Source organism: Podarcis bocagei (assembly GCF_964188305.1).
Source record: "Podarcis bocagei genome assembly, chromosome: 6".
Taxonomy (NCBI): Eukaryota; Metazoa; Chordata; class Lepidosauria; order Squamata; family Lacertidae; genus Podarcis; species Podarcis bocagei.
The window spans coordinates 32,762,090-32,782,543 of record NC_138130.1 but is presented as its reverse complement, the minus strand read 5'-3'; the positions used below and the strand labels follow the sequence as shown (position 1 = coordinate 32,782,543).

General features: G+C 41.9%; 2 protein-coding genes across 7 annotated transcripts in view; one reads left to right on the top strand and one right to left on the bottom strand.

The window, feature by feature from the left end:
* UBE3A (ubiquitin protein ligase E3A) overlaps positions 1–2,992 on the top strand; it is a 36,827-nt gene extending 33,835 nt beyond the window's left edge. For all 5 annotated transcript variants that reach the window (XM_081197569.1, XM_081197567.1, XM_081197570.1 and 2 more), the window contains 5 exons: positions 107–271; positions 762–917; positions 1,009–1,082; positions 2,234–2,377; positions 2,836–2,992. In XM_081197569.1, the coding sequence (XP_081053695.1) occupies positions 107–271; positions 762–917; positions 1,009–1,082; positions 2,234–2,377; positions 2,836–2,956 (660 nt within the window). In that variant the 3' untranslated portion in view covers positions 2,957–2,992. The remainder of the gene's footprint in view (positions 1–106; positions 272–761; positions 918–1,008; positions 1,083–2,233; positions 2,378–2,835) is intronic.
* A 12,194-nt stretch (positions 2,993–15,186) lies between these two features.
* CNGA3 (cyclic nucleotide gated channel subunit alpha 3) overlaps positions 15,187–20,454 on the bottom strand; it is a 36,866-nt gene continuing 31,598 nt past the window's right edge. For both annotated transcript variants that reach the window (XM_081197574.1, XM_081197575.1), the window contains 2 exons: positions 19,502–19,608; positions 15,187–18,184 (listed from right to left, as the gene is read on the bottom strand). In XM_081197574.1, coding sequence (XP_081053700.1) covers positions 16,782–18,184; positions 19,502–19,608 — 1,510 coding nt within the window. In that variant the 3' untranslated portion in view covers positions 15,187–16,781. The remainder of the gene's footprint in view (positions 18,185–19,501; positions 19,609–20,454) is intronic.

The window sequence follows — 20,454 nt, the reverse complement described above, 5'->3', positions numbered from 1 at the left end:
AGTAAAAGCATACAGTTTGACTCATAACATTAATGCATACTGCACAATTACCAGGTCTGTTGCTGGGGCTTTAAAGCCTTATGAAATATGTCTTGTTTTATTTTAGGTTCTCTATCAAAGCTTAAGAGACTTGTTGCAATATGAGGGAAGCGTGGAAGATGATATGATGATAACCTTCCAGATATCTCATACGGATCTCTTTGGTAATCCGATGATGCACGATTTAAAGGAAAATGGAGATAAAATCCCTATTACAAATGAAAACAGAAAGGTAATTCGAATGGGCAGTGCCACCAATTGCGGAGTGATTACTTGATCAGTATTCCAGGAGAACAGATAGAAACACACCTTGTATGTGTTTATATAAATTAAGCTCATTTTAATGCTGTATTGTTTTTAACACTTGATTGGAAGCCGCCCAGAGTGGCTGGGGAGGCTCAGCCAGATTGGCAGGGTATAAATAATAAATTATTATTTAATAAATAATAAATTATTATTATTATAGAATCATAGAGTTGGAAGAGACCACAAGGGCCATCGAGTCCAACCCCCTGCCAAGCAGGGGGTTGTTGTTATTATTAAGCTCAAAATTATTAGCAGCCTGAATGATTTAAATATAAGTTATTAAATAGAGGGAAGTCTGTTCCGATTTTCGGCAGCAGTTCTTCCTATTTCTCACCTGTAGCCACTTGTTAGTTGAAACAAAGATTCGCACTTGACCACTGAGGAAACCTTGCATTATTTGTCTTTTTATTAAACAGGAATTTGTGAATCTGTATTCTGACTACATTCTCAACAAATCAGTAGAGAAGCAGTTTAAGGCCTTTCGAAGAGGATTCCACATGGTAACCAACGAATCTCCCCTAAAATATTTATTTAGACCCGAAGAGATTGAATTGCTCATTTGCGGAAGTAGGGTAAGGCACTTGAAACGTGCAAAAGACAATAACTTGCTCTCTGCTGAATATCTAAAGTCTGAGGTGGTGATACAATGTCTTGTATTTATAGAATCTAGACTTTCAAGCTCTAGAAGAAACTACGGAGTATGATGGCGGCTATACCAGAGACTCTCTAATTATTAGGTAGGAGGTTTAAGTTTTTCTGTGGGTGAATGGAGAAGACTCTGCCTGTTAGCAAGTGGTGTGAATAGCTAAATTACGACACAAATGTACCAGATAATGCACAGTTTAAAAAACAAATAAGAGATGTGTTTAAGGCTTCCAGTTTTTAAAATATACTGGATCTTTTTTTCTTGTCCATTCTGTGGTTAAACCAGAAGATCTTATGTCTTAGACATAGGTCAAAAAATCGCATGGAGAAGGATGACTTCAAGAATAGCAAAGAGGAGGGGATGCTCCCGCCCCAAATATTTATTGTCCCCTCCCAGTTTTCAGGCGCTATGTTGCATGGATTAGATCCTTGTTCGCCTAATAATGGTCTTTGAATTTTCTGGGCTCCCCCACATAGCTTTTCCTAGAGCCTCGCCTGCTCATATAGTAGCAACTTCTGTTTTGTAATCAACGTGGCTATTTGGAAAAGTTTTGTACTTGCCAAAAACAGTGGAGGACCCATTCTCAACTTTTGCATCACGTGCTAGTATGTGCATGCTAGCGCTCTCAACAGCTAAGGATAGTAATGAGAAAGGGGGAGCGTTAGGTAACTTAGGCAGTGTGGGAAATGAGAAGATAGACTGCCATCCACTGTCCTCATCCCCATCCAAAGCCCTAAAACAGACCACTGCAGCTGGGTAGAAGTCTGTAGGTGTTTGAGGAAATGTGAATGCAGTGAATACACATTCAGAAGCACCATATTCCCCTACCTGGATTGAGATATATGTGTGCCTCTTTATATAGTATTTTTGCATTTGAAAACACCCTTAAACAATACAGTGGTACCTTGGGTTACATACGCTTCAGGTTACATACACTTCAGGTTACAGACTCCGCTAACCCAGAAATAGTACCTTGGGTTAAGAACTTTGCTTCAGGATGAGAACAGAAATCGCGTGGCGGCGGCAGCGGGAGGCCCCATTAGCTAAAGTGGTGCTTCAGGTTAAAAACAGTTTCAGGTTAAGAACGGACCTCCAGAACGAATTTAAGTACGTAACCAGAGATACCACTGTATATTGATACAGTACGCTTGCATTTGCTACTTCTAAGGTTAAGGGCAAGATATAAGCAGCATAAGACGTTTTGCTCTGCCCAGAATATTTATTTTAATTTTTCTTCAACAGAGAATTTTGGGAAATAGTCCATTCATTTACAGATGAGCAAAAAAGACTATTCCTCCAGTTTACAACAGGCACAGACAGAGCCCCAGTAGGAGGACTCGGAAAACTAAAGATGATTATAGCCAAAAATGGCCCCGACACAGAAAGGTAAACTCGTTTGACATAAATCTTACTTTAAAATTCAGAAATGTAAGTGTATTATGCTGCAAGTGTAAAAAAATACATTTTAAGCCTCTTTCTGAGTGAGTTCTCCCTCAGTCCCTACTACAGTCATACCTTTGAAGTCAAATGCCTTGCGAGTCGAACATTTTGGCTCTCAGATACCGCAAACCCGGAAGTGAGTGTTCCGGTTTGTGAAGGTTCTTTGGAACCCAAATGTCCGGTGCTGCTTCCGATTGGCTGCAGGAGCTTCCACGCCTTGGTTTCCACGCCTTGGTTTCCGAATGTTTTGGAAGTCGAACGGACTTCCAGCACGGATTCCGTTCGACTTCCGAGGTACGACTGTACTAGTTGTGGATTTGAGAAAAGCGACAGTAATGGCTTGTGTGTTTTGTGTTCCGCTCTCCCGTGACCTGATTGTTTTTTCCTCTTCCCTTTCTCCGTAGGTTACCGACATCTCACACATGCTTTAATGTCCTTCTGCTTCCAGAGTACTCCAGCAAAGAAAAACTTAAAGAGAGATTGTTGAAGGCCATCACATATGCCAAAGGATTTGGCATGCTGTAACGAAAATAAATAAAATAACAAAAGGGATTAAAAAGATTTTGTGGTGATGGTGTCCCTGTCCAAAATAAATAAATAAAATAACCCCCACCCCACCCCACCCCCACAAAAAGGCCATAAGATATAGAGAGCTACAGTAGTCACTCGTGTCTGTGCCCCCTTCTACACTTGGGGACATTGGGCTGGAACAGCAGATTTCAGCTGCTTCTTTGAACAAATTATTTTTCTTTTAGCGTGAAAGTGTTACATACTCTTTCACTTGTATGTACAGAGAGGTTTTCCTGAATATTTATTTTAAAGGGTTAAATCACTTTTGCTTGTGTTTATTACTGCTTGAAGTTGAGCCTTTTTCTTTCTTTCTTTTTCTTTTTTGAGTATTTACAAGAAAACGAAACTGTACTCTCCCGAGGAAAAATATTGCCATCATTTGTAGATTGTGTAACCTTTTTAAGTATGTGCTACATTTTTCGTCCCAGTTTAATCAAATCAGAAATCAAGAACTGTACTTTTTTGGACAGTTTTGCTTTTGAAACTTGAAGTCTTGGAAAGCGAAATGGTGTGATGCAATGACTGCTGTTCTAGCCCCCAAAGAAATGTGTGGAAAAATCTTTAGACTCAATAAAAATGGAAGGGAGAACTTTGGAATGTTTAACTGCAGCCTTTGAGAACTTTTACTTTAGACACAGCACAACGATTAAAAAAAAAAAATCTCATTTCAATATATATGTTGTCTTTCACATGTCTTGTCTTGTAGCATACAGTGTTTTTAATTAGCAAGGTTTCTAGCTGTATGAAAGCGTAAACATAGTTAGGTTGGGTTTTGTCTTTTCTTTTTTTAAAAAAAAAAAAGTTGTTTACTGGGAAAAGTGCATTTTCAGCCAAACAGCATTAGAGTAGGATGAAATGTGTTGTTGGAGAAATCGGAACGTTGGGTCTATAATCAAAAGCATGTGAAGTGCACTTAAAACAAAATTTTAATTGCCTATTATGTTGACATTTTAAATAGACAATCCAGTCTTCCCTGCAAGTTATTTTAATGAATTGTTGTTCCTTTTTCAAGTCGTATGATCAGTGGTGCAGCCAAGGGATTCTTCACCTCCCCACCCCCACCCCAGTTTAGCAATGGTGGGGGAGTAATTAAACATCTTAAGGGCAAGTTTGCATTGTAATACTCCCAATTATTCATTGTATGTCTCGGAAATAAACCCTAAGCTCACTTCCATCTCTTACATAACATGCCATAGGTTTGGAGTGTTTTAAGTCTGCATCCTACATCAGAGGGACGGATCCCTTACCTTTCTACAGATTGTCCCTGCACGCTGGTGATCGCCGCTGTAACAATATAAAATAAAGGGACTGTGCATTTTTAACCAAGACAACGTAATTGGCATACCTCGTCTTAACTGCAAGTGACAACTGATGTGCAGATCTGAGCTTGTGCCTTGGTGATTGCTATGCCTGACTACTACACACAACAAATCAGCTTGATTTGTGCAGAATTGGTATTATTTCATTTGAGGGAGAGAGAAAAATGTGTCTTTCAGGATTATTTTATTAATTTTTTTTAGTAATAGATACAGGCAACTGTTATGTACCAATAATGCTAAATAAAACAGTGATGTTTTCCACCATGGTCCAGTGACAAAGAAGAAAAGTGATTTTCTTAGTTTTGTAAGTTAACCCTGGTATCGTTGGAGTGACTTGAATTTAAACTGCCATGTTTATTGACTCCCTTTGGTATAAAGCTGTCCTTAACAATTCACTTGAAACTGATGGCCTTTACCACTCTCAAATGTGTCTTGACATTAGTGGGGCTTTTTACTCATCTTCTAGATGGGAGCAGGGAGTGGGAGGAGCTAAGCATATAATTTCTGTGGTTATTTGTATATGCCTCAATTAACGGGCAGTTTTAAAATAGGCACCTGAAGGGATGAAATTCTGATGGCTGAAACAATTTCCTATGTCAATAGATAAATGATGAGCTTTCCCGGGGGCTCCTAAGAAGGCACTAGATGTTGTATTGATCTATTTCCTCTTAACGGTGCTGTTATGCCGGCCAACTCAGAAGCGAGTCCCATTTGTTCAGCATGACTAATGCTGTGTTGTAATTATGCGTGTTGAGGGTTGTAGTTGAAGTCACCTCCTACATTTATTGGTTTTTAAGTTCTTACACTAGGCCTCCTTCCAATACCACAAAGCTCTGGAGAGCAGCACTCCTGTTAGGAGGGAGGATACACTGCAACATTTTTTCGTGGGTCTCTTGTATAGCAATAGTTTCTATAACATGAGCACCTAGTCTGTTTACCTGTACAGTGGTACCTTGGTTCTCGAACTTAATCCGTTCCGGGAGTCTGTTTGAGTCTCAAAATGGTTCGAAAACCAAGGCGCAGCTTCCAGTTGGCTGCAGAAGTTTCCTGCACACAATTGGAAGCCACGTCGGACGTTCGGCTTCTGAAAAACATTCACAAACCGGAACGCTCATTTGTGGCGTTTGGGAGCCGAATTGTTCAGGAGACAAGCCATTCAACTACCAAGGTACCACTGTACTTCTGTGTCTCCTTTTTAAAGAATACAATACTGTGTATTAGTAGCACTGATGAGAGATAGCGGACTGTGCTTTTTATCTAGGACTGTGTACAGTAAATGGTCATTTGTAATACTATATATAAATGTTACTTTCTATTCGTTAAATTTCTGTCCTGGCCTTTCGCCAAAGGAGTCCAGGGCAGCAAAGTAGCAAAGAGAAAGGAACTTTAAAAAAACAATTTTAAAACAATCCTGTATTCTCACAGCTAAACAAGTCCCTGGCAATCTTGAACAATGCATTTTAGCCATCAGACACCTGGGAAGACATGGATTTTGTAAAGTTCTGTCCGGGTGTAACTAATGAGGGAGATAAAAGTAGCTCATCAGGGAGAGCATTCCGCAAGAATGGAGCTGGTACTGAGGAGACTCTGTTCCAAATCAGCACCAGCCAGATATTACCCAGCGCTGGCCTTGCTAACTGTGCCAATTATAAGATAGTTGAAACTGGGGGGAAGGGGGGTTAGACTAGATGACTCTTGGTGCCCCAACTCTACAATTCTGTGACTCATACTGTGTATTGTACTGTATCCTGATCTGATGTAAGGCAGGGGTGCAGAACCCTTTTGGCTCCAAGGGTTAGATTTGACAAGTTAGGCAAGGCTTCCCACCTGTCATTCGCTTGAGTTCACAAATGAAGTCCATGGCATGTCCCAAAAACGCCTGGCAGGCCACTTTTGGCTGATGGGGTGCAGGTTCTCCATCCCTGGTTGTAAGGCAACTTCACATGAACACTTACAGTGGGGCAGAGAGATTCCCTTCTGTGGGGAGCTTTCTGTGTAGAATTCCAGGTTGCAAATCCAATTTCTCTAGACAGTATTGTGACTTGATAAAAGGATGGATCTAGGGCAGCCAATTCTATTAGATTTTCTTTCTTAGAGTTAGTACCTATACATATCAAGGATTTTGGTCTGTTTAACTCCCATACCCAAGAACCTGTCCTTTTAAGAGGGAGCAATTTCCACTCAGGTGGCTCAGGAGAGGACTGTTACACATTTTAGCATGTTGCTCTAGCATAAACTGGGGTGAAGACAACCAATACAAGGATTAATTGGGATTGGAGTCCTTGATTCTTCCACCAGTGTAAGTAAAAAAGGCCAGAAGGAAGACTTATCATTCTCCCTGATAATGCTGCATTAATGGCAGCTGACACAACCGTTAATACAACAAATAGCAACAGCCTCAGTGGCAGCAGGAAAAGAGCCCTGGATTCTGCCAGGTGGATTCTGAAAGGTGACAAGTTGAGCCACATCATCCCTCCACAATATAATCTAGCTGAGTTTGGAAAGAAAACAACAGACACTGAGTTTGGTTTTATGGAAAAGAGGCAGAAGGGAATCTGGAAGAAGGCACAGTTTCACGTCGGTATAAGGTTAGTAAAGTGGCATGTTGGAAGAGGGATTCTGGCCTATGTGCCAAAGTTCCTCTCTCCTTTGGTGGAAGAACTGGCTCATATCCAGTATTGGATGAGTGGAGTTCTACTTGTACAACAGGACTTCCCCTCCCTCTGTCCCTTGCAGATACCTGTTCTATATGGTCTGCCAACTCTTGAGTGAAGCTTGGGGGTCTATCAAGGGGAGGAGAGAAAGGAAATCCTGATGCACAAGCAAATCTGATGCCACCTATCGCCTTTACCCTAATACATTTAATAAACCACTCAGGCTGTAAACATCTTGATAATTATTAGGAAGAATTTTATTATCAGGACATGACATATTTGTCTATTTGTAAGTTGCTTGTAGGTCTCCACTCCCAACTGAAGTATTTTCTTCAATTACATTAAATTACCCTACTTAAGCAGATCTTCATATGCATATGTTTGCTCGTTTTATCAATCCCTACACTGGGATTGAAATTTATCTCCCCTTGACAAACTCAAAAGATATATTGGGCCTAACAGAGTAAGTGTAGATCACTGAGCACTTAATGCAAGTATTGGGAGTGCATGTAATTAGAAATATTAAGTAAATCCTATCCCTTCAGGAAAGGCTCTTTCTGGTTTTAAGCAACAGTTACCAGCGCATATTTTCTCTTGAAATCATACGGGCTAAATACTGTAGGGGTGTGTGTGAAAGATTATTGGAAACTCCAAACCTTAGTTTACAATCAGTTGATAAGGATTATTGTTCAACCACTTTCTTTCAATGAGGTTCTCTTTAGTAATAATCTCATTATAATATTCCCATATCAGAATTTCTAAAGGGCTTTCCTTTCTCATAAAATCCCTGTCCAAATTCTTTATTGTAATGCTTCGGTGATTGGTTTCCGGACCTACTGGATTCCATTTTGCCTGCTCCTGTTGAGTATCCCATAGAAAATCCTGTTTTACCTGACTCCCTAAATTTTCTACCAGTCGCTCAGAATAATAATCTTGTAAAGTAGAGTCTTCCTCCTTTTTTAAAGCTGTGATCTTCTGGACAAAAAGCTTGACTTTGTTATTAAAACTTCCATGATTGTTTACCATCACATGATTTCCCATGCTGGAGTATCTTCTCTGTGGTGTGTTGTCCAACCCCAAGAAAAGATTCCTAGAGTTAGGTCTCCATTTTTTATTTCTTTCCCCCTTGCTACTTTTTTTTTGCTCCAGAAAGCCTTCCTTCTGTCCTTTATTTACAAGTCCTTCAGGGCACACAGACATGTTAGGATCTGTAGCCTCAGCTTGTGGATGCTGTAGCTGTGAATAAGTTCTCTCCGAAATCCCTTCATATCTGTAATTCACATCAGACAGCCTGTCGTGTTTCTGATGATAGGCAGTGAAGGGCCTTTTGTATCCAAGAACGCCAATAGGCTCACTTAAGTCAGTTTGCCTTTTGCAAATGGAAACCTTTTTAGCAGCTGATACATCCTTCCTGCGATATCCTCTTTGTGCATCCATTTCCTTAATAGCTCCAAGGTAGCTCTGTGGATCCTTAATCTCTGCTTCCTTACCTTGCAAGTCTTGGCAGCTCTGATTCTTGGCATCTGAGACTGGAGCCAGATGAGTCTGGATTCTGCACGGAGCTGAAACAGTCCGGGAGGCTTCCTCATTTTGCAATATAACTCTCACCGCCTTTTTGCTACCATCCGTCACAACCGTATGCAGATTTGGAAAGAGGCTCTGGGAAAGCTGTTTGGCAAGGTCTCTGTTGCCGTGCAGCTTGGCATGAGCCGCTTCTGACCTCCTGAGCTTGAGGCTGAATCTGTTGTACAAGATTCTTTGATCAAGAGTGAAGGAGGTTTCTGCCTGCTTCTTCATGGACTCCAAGATCCTAAGCTTCCTGTTTAACAGAATCTCCTCCTTGGCATTGCAAAACAAAGCCAGCTGCAATTTCTCTCCATCTTTGAACTCACGCCTTTCAACCATTGTGGAAGAGAAGGTTGAAATTTTATATATGAAACCAGACAAGTGCTTGGATTTAATTCTTTTCTGGCTGCTTTTTCTCCTTTCCACAGCGGATCATATTTAGCCTTTTGCGGTTTTCTGTTGCCGGGAGTGTGGAAGAAGCCTTTGAATTTACTCCAAGGGTGTTCTTAAATCTCAAGACATATTGAAGTGCGACACCAACAATCAAGGGTTTGTTGATGAGATCGAGTTCCTAATCTGCGTTGTTAAGGAAGCAAAACACGAAAGCTTTCTTTTCAAAGATGGGAATCACCGTAGATGGTAGCCTTATTAGTTTGGTTCTTCCCACGAATGGACACCTGAAGCTGAGTAAATATTTATTGCAGGACAATGCTACAGTTTCTATAAACACTAGAGTCTTTTCACTCAGAGGAGGGAAGTCAAATGCCTTGTGAACAGAAAACATTTTGTTGACGTTAGAACAGTCAGACCATGTCAAACAGAGTGCCAACCTTTTTAGACCTATGGGCACATTTGCAAACCAGAGAAACTGGGCATCACACACAAGCTGCTCTATGGTAGGGTTGCTATAAATCATGATTTTCCCAGACATTACCTGGATTTCAATGGTGGAAGTGACACCTGGAGGGGAATTTCTGAAAAGCGACAGTTCGCCTGGATTTTTGTCAACATAACCAAAAAACACGTTTGGAAAACTCGTTTCCTCAACAACTTTGGCATTTTTCTAAAATAATAATAATAATGCTCTGCAACTTTGGGAATTTTCTTTTAAAAGGTCAACAATAACATTGACTCCAAAATGTTTATTTTATCATTCATGATGGTCTTGCAGAATAATAACAGAATTCTGGGAGATGGTTTATAATGAACTTAAGAAAATGTTTAAAAGAACATTTCCTAAAAGCCCAGAAGCTTAAAAACCCACAATAGAAATCTCAAAAAATCTCTCTACATTATGGATGTATGTGACTACAGCGGCCCAAACTCTGGTAACACAAAAGTAGAGAACAGATGCAGTACCATCACAAGAAGAATGGCACCTTAAAATATTAGATTATCTAGAACTCGCCAGCATGACAAACAGATTAAGAAATAAAGATGATAAGAAACTAAAAGAAGACTGGACATTATATATAGATTATATGGAAAAAATATAACAAGAAAATAAGTGTGAGAAACTGAAAAAACTCAGGGTATGGTAATGAAAACAATTTAGTAAGAAAACAGAGTTTGAAAAGATATCAGATAAGAAACCAGGGAAAGAGTGGAAGGGGAGTTAAAGTCAAGGTGTATACGAGTGGAGGAATAAGTTATATTACAATTATTGCTCTTATACCTATGTGTTATATTTAAGTTGTTGCTTTTTCTTATTACCTTGTGTTTGACTGTAACACAGTATGCATCGATGATATGATTAAACAGAAAAGCAAATTTCAAAAAGAAAAAAGGTCAACGATTTGTTTGTGTCCAGATTTTCGCTGCTTGAAATATGGCAAACCTATCTATTGGCCAGAGGCCGGGAACCTCAGACCTAAAAACCTCTTTAACTTTATCTCCCCACACCACAACTCTCATTTGCACCCTTGTGGGATGTGTCCTTGAACTCTGATCATGCCTCTTACTGATCCAGGTGGAGGCTAGACATGGACGTGTGCATACATGTAGAAACTAGCCTACTGGACAAACGTAACATTTGCATGCATTGCTCCGCCCACTTTTGCCTCCGCTCACACCAACTGCTGGCGTTTGGCCCTAGAAGGAAATGCCTCCCTCAAGCGAAAAGGTTCCTATACCTGCTATTGGCTATCACAGATCACTTCTTTCAGCAGAGGGAGAGGACCCTGTAGATGGCAGTGAAGACCTCTGCTGGCCCAATGGCACCACACTGGCAACCCGTGAAGTCAAATAATGGATATAAATTTGAAGCACCTACAGTATTTCCCTTAAATTTTTCCACTATCACCACGCTGCATATGGTGGTGCTTTAGATACCAATGAGGATGCAATGACAGCAGCAAATGATAGCTCCTTTTCCACCTTCGCTGCCACCCAGTAGCCTTGATTATGAGCATGCACCAACTTCCTCTCAAGTTTTTCTCCATTTGCATTCAAGCACGTTGATTCATTGCCCTGAGGTCCAGGGTACACCAGGGAGCCAAGCAGACTCTACAAAATGGGAGAGGGCCCTCGGGGGGCAGTTGTGTAAATGGTCCGAGTCATGTGATCCTTCTGCGAGGGCAACTGAGCTCAAGGCAGCTAGTGATACATGAAAACAAAATCAAAGAACAACAGAGTGCTAAAGGCAGAATAATAAAATGATTTTTAAAATACAAAGAGTCATTACGCATAATTTAAACAACTGTAGAATGGCGTCCACATTATCATTGCTATTATTGTATTATGCTGTTAGTTTATTAATTGTACATGGCACCATCAGCATGCAAAGCATTTTCCAGAGAGGTTCCTTTTCCTGAGTAGCTTCCAGTCTCATATTCACCATGGAGGAAGGAGTGTCAGAGGAAACAGGTAAGTGACATGTAGTTGTTTCTATTGCACTTCCTCAGGGCAGATAAGAAGTTATGTATGATAAAAGAATTAGGCAATAATAAGGAACCACAATACAAAGATGCTGGTTTGCATCCAACAGGGTGCCTGGGAGCCAGTCTGGAGCAGTTGCAAGGGGGAGAGAGAGAGAGGTTGTTTTACATGACATGGTACAACCCACACAGTTTTTGTTATTCAGTATTGAACATGTCCAAAATTTAATTTAATGCTGCAATTTGATCTTGTGTGTGTGTGTCCCACTTATGCGTGACTGCATATATGCACAGCCCTGGGAAATAAATAAATCATTCCAAGCTGGAAATCACAGGAGAGAGCTGCAGAGTCCTCGTGGCTCATGGAGGAGACCCTCCCCAGAGTCCAAAGAGGATGTTGAAAGAGACGGGAGGTGCAGCAGGGCTTGTTGAGCCTGCTCAGCCACAGGGTAGCACAGCAGCTGCGTCCCTGCACATCCTCCGCGCTCCCACCAGCCCCAGAGCTTCCCTTTTAGTTGTGGGGTTTTTATAGTATTTCTGAACTGGATTGGCGAGAGAGCAGAGAGGGGTTTAGAGGCTTTTTAGAGGGTGCTCCCCAGTTATGCACTTCTCGCTTATGCGTGCGGGGGCCCAGAACGTAACCCCCACATGAACATAGCTGTCAACCTTCCCTTTTTTGGAGGAAAATTCCTTATTCCAGCGCCGTTTCCCGCTGCTTCCCGCTGCTATCCCGGATTGTTAGATATCCTATAGACTGTCCCCGGGACAGGTGAGGCTGCTGATCCCTTATTTTCAAATCTGAAAGTTGACAGCTATGCACATGAGTGCTGGGTCACCTGCTTATATATTCTATTACTCCTGCAGCATAGTCCCTGTGCAGATGATGGAAACTCAACAATGACCCTCGTGCCCTGACAAATGACACATATGCACTACATTCCATCTGCACCAGTGTTTCCCAAAATTTCCCTGTTTTTGGACCACAATTCCCATCATCCCTGACCACTGGTCCTGCTAGCTAGGGATGATGGGAGTTGTAGTCCAAAAACAGCTGAAGCCCCAAGTTTGGGGAACTCTGCCATGATGCGTCCAATGTTTCAGCAGCAGAGGGATATTAAAGGGGGCGAGTTTTAATTCAGAAGCCTTGCCATCTGCCTCTCATTGTCAGTGTCAAAAACATCTGATAGGCTAGGAAGAAAAAGCAAATTGCTGCACTGCTTTGGACTATGCCAATGTAGACTTGCTAGTACAAGTAGGAGAGGCTGTTCACAGCGGTGCACTGTGTCGATTTGGATTCCTAACAAGATCGGAAAAGCTGGCTGATGTGGTCTCAGCAGCTGAAAGCCTGCTAAGTAGAATCCTATATTCCAGCCTAATGGACCACAAAGAGAATTGCCAAGAGGCAAGGCAAACTAATCGAGCATAGCTGGCAGATTCAGTCTTGGTTTTGCAAGGGAAAATCTGAATGATTTGAGAGCGGCCGCCGTATCCTGCCCCCCCCCCATTTTCTCCCCTATGTAGCATTTTTTCTTGAGTTGCCACTTAGCTTCAGGATTCAGTGTAATGTCCAAAAGACTTCTTAGCATGCGTGTTCCTGAGCCATTCTTTCTGAGTTCATAAATGGACGCAGGATTCTGAGTTGTCCTGAAATATTGAGAGTCCCATTGGGATTCATGAGGATCTACAGTGAATATTCTCCAGATTATGCCTTAGCTCTCTTTCTCGGAAGCTTTAAGAATCTGATTTTTTCTGCTCATTATATGTTGGTTCTAAAGAGCCAAATAAGGGAACCAGAGCTGCTAGGTTCTGAACTGATGGTTTATTTGTTAATGTCATACATTTAAGAAAAAACTGTCAAGGGATTTTGGAAGAAAAGCCAATCTGATGCACCAAAACCAGGAGGTGGTGGGAGTGTCCAATTTTCTTCAAACTGCAGATGGTTTAAAGAGCTTGGAGCATGAAAAGGAAGGATTAAAGATGGACAGTTGGTAATACAATGAGGGGACAGAGGCCTTCCACAACATTCTTCACTGATGACCTCTTTGGACCAGCTGTATGTGTTACCAAGGACTTTGCCCACATATGAATAAGTGTTCCACACAGTGGCTGTAACATATGGAGAGGTTTCACACTTAAATCCTCACATACTGTGACTGCAATACTACTGTCACTCACCTGGGAGTAAATCCCACAGAACTCAGTGGACACATATATAGGATTATACTGCATGTCTCAATTTCACTGTGGGGAATCTGCCAGAGTAGGCATTGCAAATAAAAAAGGTGGTTATACATTTTTAAAATCAGGACGGGTGGTGGTGGTCATCACACAGGTGTTATTTCAAGCCCCCTCCATGTGGTGGTTGCCCTGTATTGAGTATGGATCATAGACATGTTTGAATTCAAAATTTCTACAACATCTATGCAGCTCCGTCAGCAAATGCAAGCATACATAAACTAAATGACAAGGGTGACAGGCAGCATTAAGCCCTACTCGGAGTAGACCAGCTGAAATCAGCAGATCCTTTCTGAGTATGCCTTAGTCGGATAGCATCTTAAGAATCATGGTTTGAATTTAATTGTTCGCTGCTTGGATGAGTCATACATTTTATGCATTTTAATAACTTCATATTTTGTATTATTGTTTACATATTCTGGCTGGGGCTGATGTCCAACAACACCTGACAGGACATAGATTCCTTGCCTCTGTCATAGGTGGGCAACTAAAGCGAGTGATTCCTTTGCCTTAAGTCACCTCAGCTCTTCGTGATTGCGTTATTTTTCACCTCAGTAGCGCATTGAGGCTGCCAAGGCAGCAGCATCAAAGCAACCCAGCATTCCTTCTGATGTTTTCCACATCATGAGGCAGTACCATGCATAACTTTGAGGTACAATTTTAACAGTTACATTTGCTGCATCTCAGACCATCAAACAAATTCAGGCTGCAGTTCTAAACAAGTGTATTAAGGAGGACATCATGTTAGACACTGAGAGTTGGGTTCTAGCCCTGGATTCACTGCAACTGGGTCGCACTGAATCAATGGCAATTAAGTTAGTCATGTTTAAGTTTTCACATTGAGTTCAACTATGTGCAACCAGGGCTTTTTTCTTCCAGCCAGGACTCACTGGAACTCAGTTCTGGCCCTTCTCAGGTGGGTGCCATTGCCATTATAAAAGAACAAGGGTGGTATTCTTGATGAGTTCCGGCAGCTCTTTTTCTAGAAAAATAGCACTGCATGTGACTTAGATTGGATCCAACTCACACTTGGGGGGGGGGGCGCAGTATCAAGCAAAAATATTATTCAGAGAAGAGGCATTGAAATTAATGAAAATAAGATTCCATTAATTCCAATAGGTCTACTCTGATGAAAACTTAGTTGAATACCACCCACTGGAACATAGGTAAAGGTACCCCTGCCCATATGGGCCAGTCGTGTCCGACTCTAGGGTGGTGCACCCATCTCGCTTAAGAGGCCGGGAGCCAGCGCTGTCCGAAGACACTTCCGGGTCACGTGGCCAGCGTGACGAAGCTGCTCTGGCGAGCCGGCACCAGCGCAGCACACGGAAACGCCGTTTACCTTCCTGTTATAAAGCGGTACCTATTTATCTACTTGCACTTAAGGGTGCTTTCGAAGGAGTAGGAGCTGGGACCGAACGGCAGGAGCTCGCCCCGCTGCGGGGATTCGAACCGCCGACCATACGATCGGCAAGTCCTAGGCACTGAGGTTTTACCCACAGTGCCACCCGCGTCCCTCACTGGAACATACTTCTGACTAAATATGCATGCTGCACTTTTAATTATGAGAAATGAATTTATAAATTACATCACATTCTATCTTTCTTTTCTTTTTTTACAGTTCACAGCCTGTTACAGGTTACTGGAAGCAAAACTTTCCCCTTGAAGCAATAAAAGGACATGCCTGAAGAAAATGAACACACTCTTATGCAATGGCTGTGAAATTGACAGGCAATAGGGCAAGACGAGAGGAAATCACCATTCCTCTGCTTAACAGCTTCATTGTTATGTATTAGCATAGAAAGGGGTGTAAGGAATGGCAGCAATATGGAGGAGAGAGAAAAAGAAGAATGTGGGGGAACTTATTTCACATGGCTGAGTTGTCTTATAGTGCTGTCTGTCAGTAAAGGCTTGCAAATATTGTATGACTTGCTGACTTCTGCTGCACAGTAGAAAAACGACAAGGAAACTACAGAGGACTATCAGCAGTGCAGAAAAGCTTAAAAAAAACCTGCATTTTGTTAAAAACCAAAGTGAATAGTAAATTTAGGGGCAATGAACAGAGAAAGAGTACCAGGAATATGGGATGAGCATCAGAATAATGCAGCATGGTTGTTCTCATTACTATACATTCCCAGAAAGTGGTGGTCGTTGGTGGTGCAGTCTTGTCCCCTTTCCCCATGCTTCAAGGCTATCTATCTGCCTTATTATTCAAAGGGTCACTTTGTGCAATTAAAATTTCATTCACTGCCTTTTTAAACCAAACAAAAAACAACCACAGGGGGAGGGGGGGTTATGGATTCATGATGTTACAGGCACCAGCCAATCAGCACTGTGCACAACCAGTTTCTGCTGCAAAACTGAGAAACTGCTTTCTTTTCAGCTCAGTTCTGGAATGAATATTATACGTCTGAACAAAAGTCCAGAGGGCACTTCCACAGCAACCCTACTTACTGCTCCAATTTTGCCTCTCTGTAATTCTCTGAGGGAGAGATAGTCCTCCCTCAGGCCCTTCCAACAACCAAATAATATCATAAGTAGAACTATATGGAGATTTGTGATAAAGAAGTATACAAGTAGCTCATTCACACATGCCACATTCAGCAAGTACTATATAGATGGTTCTATATAGTATCTAGTGTCTTCAAAATGAGTAGAATAAATTTATGTGAAAGTGGATAAATTATATTCACTGGGAGGCTGCTATGATTTCAAAGCAGAAATGGTGCAAGTAGCTTTCTTCTTTATATGTATGCATCTGTTTGATCAGTCCACTAAGTTATTAGTTTACAGAAGACCTCCTTGGTGCCAAATACATTGTGAAAGGTATCAATCACAAATGCAGCCAGATATGCACACACACTGCCATCAAGGAGGTCTGATCATGACTCATAAGAAACCCGTAACCAATACAAAATGAACAACAACAAAAAGGAAGTGAAGAACTGTTTCTAAAAATATCATAAAACATAAGAATTTCCTATTTACATGACAATTGCTTCAGTTAAAAATGCTACAAATGCCATTGATTTGGGTCCATATAAAAATAGCCTTGTTTACATATTTTCATGTGCATATCTCTTCTCTGATGCAATATTCTGAGCTGAATGAAGATGATCAAAGTGCCCCCTTAATTCTTTTTCTCTTCCTGTGGTTTTTCACCCTCGTCACCTGACAGTGTACCACTTCCATACTTCTTCACTTTTGTCTCCACTTTTACAAGTCTCTGCTTGACTTTGGCTTGAGACGCAGTGTACTCTCCGTGGAGTCTAGCAAACCTGGTCTGGAGAATGTCTAGGGCAGCTTCCAGCTTTTCTATTTTCTCCTCCAGGTCTTTGGGATCTGCTCCTGCTTTAGCTGCTTCCTCATCAATCAAATTGTCTTTCATCAAAATCTGCCGTCCTTTTTCTTCTAGTGCCTTTTTGGCATCAGGGTACTCAGTGAGAGCTTCCATCAGGTCATCTTTAGATAAGCAGAACAGGTCAGAATAGCCTATACTTCTGATGTTGGCTGTCCTCCTATTGCCAGATTTGCTGCCTTTGATATTTAAGATGCTGATTTCTCCAAAGTAGCTGCCATCACTTAGGACCACAAACTGGGTCACACCATCATCCGCCACGACAGCCAGCTTCCCTTCTTTAATAATATACATGTCCCTTCCGATATCCCCTTTCTTGCAGATATAATCTCCAGGACTGAAGACCGTGGGTCTTAGCTTCAACACCAGCTCAATAAGGAGTCCAGCTTCACAGTCTTGGAAGATGCGTACCTTCCTAAGTGTGTCTAAGTGGACATTGATGGCAATTTCAGCCTTCAGTTTATCAGGGAGGTACTTCAGAACTTCTTTCTCTTCCACCGTTTTCTTGTTGGTCCACAGGTAATCAAACCATTTAATAACCCTGTTTTCCAAGTCTTTGGTGACTTTTCGGAACTGCAAGTACTGTTTGATAGAATCAACCTTCGCCTGGAACTCTGCCCTAGAGGCATTCATGTTAGAGATCATAGAGCCTACGTTACCCACAATGGTAGCAAAGATGAGCACACCAACCAGGAAGTCCATGACCACAAACAGATACTCTACATCTTTCACAGGAGGTGGAGTCTCGCCAATGGTTGTCAATGTCAATGTTGACCAATATAAACTGTAAATGTATTTCCTGGACAGACGTCCATGTTCTGGATGGGATATATTGGGATAGACCCAGGTGTCTGTTCCAAACCCAATCTGCTTGGAAATAGCAAAAAATATGCATGCGTTCCAGTGGATAATGATAAGAATGTACAAGACAAGGTTCCCAATTCGAAACATGTTTGGGTAGTTTGTTCTCGTTTCTGTACGGTCAAAAAACTCAAATAGCCTAGCAATTCTCAGCAGCCGATTAAAGCGCAGCTCAGGATAGTTAATCCCAAATTTAAAATAGCCCAGGTCTGTTGGGATAAGAGAGAGCAAGTCCAGCTTGAACTGCGTAGTAGATTGATAATTCAGTCTTAACTTTTTTTCATCGCGAACTAGTAGTCCTTGTTCCAGGAAACCTGAAAAAGCAAAAGGACAGAGAAGGCAAGAAATTGCTTAAGCAGAACTGTCTACCCCGGAAAGCTGCTCATGGGTTTTCAAATATGTTTATTGTCAATATTTTAACTGTTTTGTGACCATCTATAGCAAAATATTGTTTTGCCATCAATATTTATTGAAATAACTAAAATACAGTTGTACCTCAGCTCCTGAACGCCTTGGGAGTCGAACATTCCATCTCCCGAACAATCGAAAACCGGAAGTGAATGTTCTGGTTTTTGAATGCTCTTTTGGAAGCAGAACGTCCGGCGGGGCTTCCGTGGCTTCCGATTGGCTGCAGGAGCTTCGTGCAGCCAATCAGAAGCCGCGCTTTGGAAGTCAAACGTTTCAAAAGTCTAACAGACTTCTGGAACAGATTCTGTTCAACTTCTGAGGTACGACCAGGCATTGCCACATTCATTTCATTTATTAAATTTCTATCCTGCTCTCCTTCCCCAAAGAGCCCAGGGTGGTAAACACAAAAATGGTAAGACATGGCATTACTCATCATATATAGGTAAGGTAAAGGGACCCCTGACCATTAGGTCCAGTCGTGGCCAACTCTGGGGTTGCGGTGCTCATCTCACTTTATTGGCCGAGGGAGCCGGCGTACAGCTTCCGGGTCATGTGACCAGTATGACTAAGCTGCTTCTGGAGAACCAGAGCAGCGCACGGAAACGCCGTTTACCTTCCCGCCGGAGCGGTACCTATTTATCTACTTGCACTTTGACGTGCTTTCAAACTGCTAGATTGGCAGGAGCAGGGACCAAGCAACGGGAGCTCACCCTGTCACAGGGATTCGAACCGCCGACCTTCTGATCGGCAAGCCCTAGGCTCTGTGGTTTAACCCACAGTGCCACCCGCGTCCCACTCATCATATATAGTGCTCATCTTAACATCAGCGGGCAGAATCCCACATTGCATGAGCAGATTTCTGTTCACCCAACAGAACTTCACCTTTCTCTCCTACCCCCTGCCTTCCTTTGCACCCCCGAAATCTGAAGGGTCCCTCAGCTGTACAGAGCAGGTTTTGAGAGTGCACAGGGGGCTGCAGCAGGATGCTCAAGTCCTTTCTGCTCACACCTAGGCTTCATTTTGGCAGTAAAAGCAAAGCAAGGGTTCTTGATTGGTCCAAGATGACAAAAATAAACAAGAAGCAGATCTGGGAACATAACTGAAGTGAAGCCAACATGAATCCCACCCCCCTAATTTAACTGAGTCCAGATTCACGCAGACAGACAGAATCTGCTGCCATTCATGGTGTGATTCCGTGGTTGGAAACTGCTCAAACAACTCACCTGTTCTGTACCTGACAAATGTGTCCACGACATAGATGACATCAGAGGAATAGTCCAAGATCAGCCAAAGTGTAATGTGTTCCAGTTGAAGCTCATCGAAACAGGCTCTAAACAAACAGAAAGGAATGGAAGATTTGCTTAGAGCTAACACCTGATTCAAGGCAGGTTGCACTGGGGGGGAGCAAACCACATGTTCAACTTTACTTTAAAACATCGCCTGCTTTCATCTCCCATATATCCTCTAAGGTTGTAATTCTCCCTGTGCTTATCTTCCTGATGCTGGTAAGGAAAGTGGAGAGCAGAAATCAATTTAGCGGAACTGAACTGAGCAAATAATCCAAGAAAAGCTGTGCAAGGGCGCAGCCTATTCAAAATATAATTCATGATCTGTGAACTGCAGGTCTACTCAGCCCACCAGATGGCGGTGACAGGTTGTTACAAGTGGCAAGAGATTGCTGCAAATGAGATGAGGGTGGTGTGGGGAGGGCGGCAGTTCCTGCTTCAGAAAGAGCTGCGTATAGATGAAAGTATAGAATTGTAGGGCTAATATAAACCACTTTAATAGACTTGCTGATAGACAGGCAGACAGCTGGATCTAATGAGTAAGAGATCGCTAGGCCGGCATTCCAGATTTCAGAGCGAGTTGAAAGTGAATGGCACGCAAAAAAAGAGGGGATATATTAATAAAACATGAATATATTTAAAATTAGCCTGAAAGGTTATATTAAGCAAAACAAGGTTGTAGCATCTTGCGTTAAATCGAGAGGGAAAAAGGCGGAAATGAGCTACAGTGACATTCAAAGCAAGCTAGATACAGTAGGCATATGATTTCAAATATAGTCAGCAGATTTGAAAACTGCTACCATTTTGATCTGCGCAACTGTCTCAGAAGAAAGAACGCCAATAAATAAATAAATAAATAAATAAGCACTATGAAAATGATAAGGGGGGGG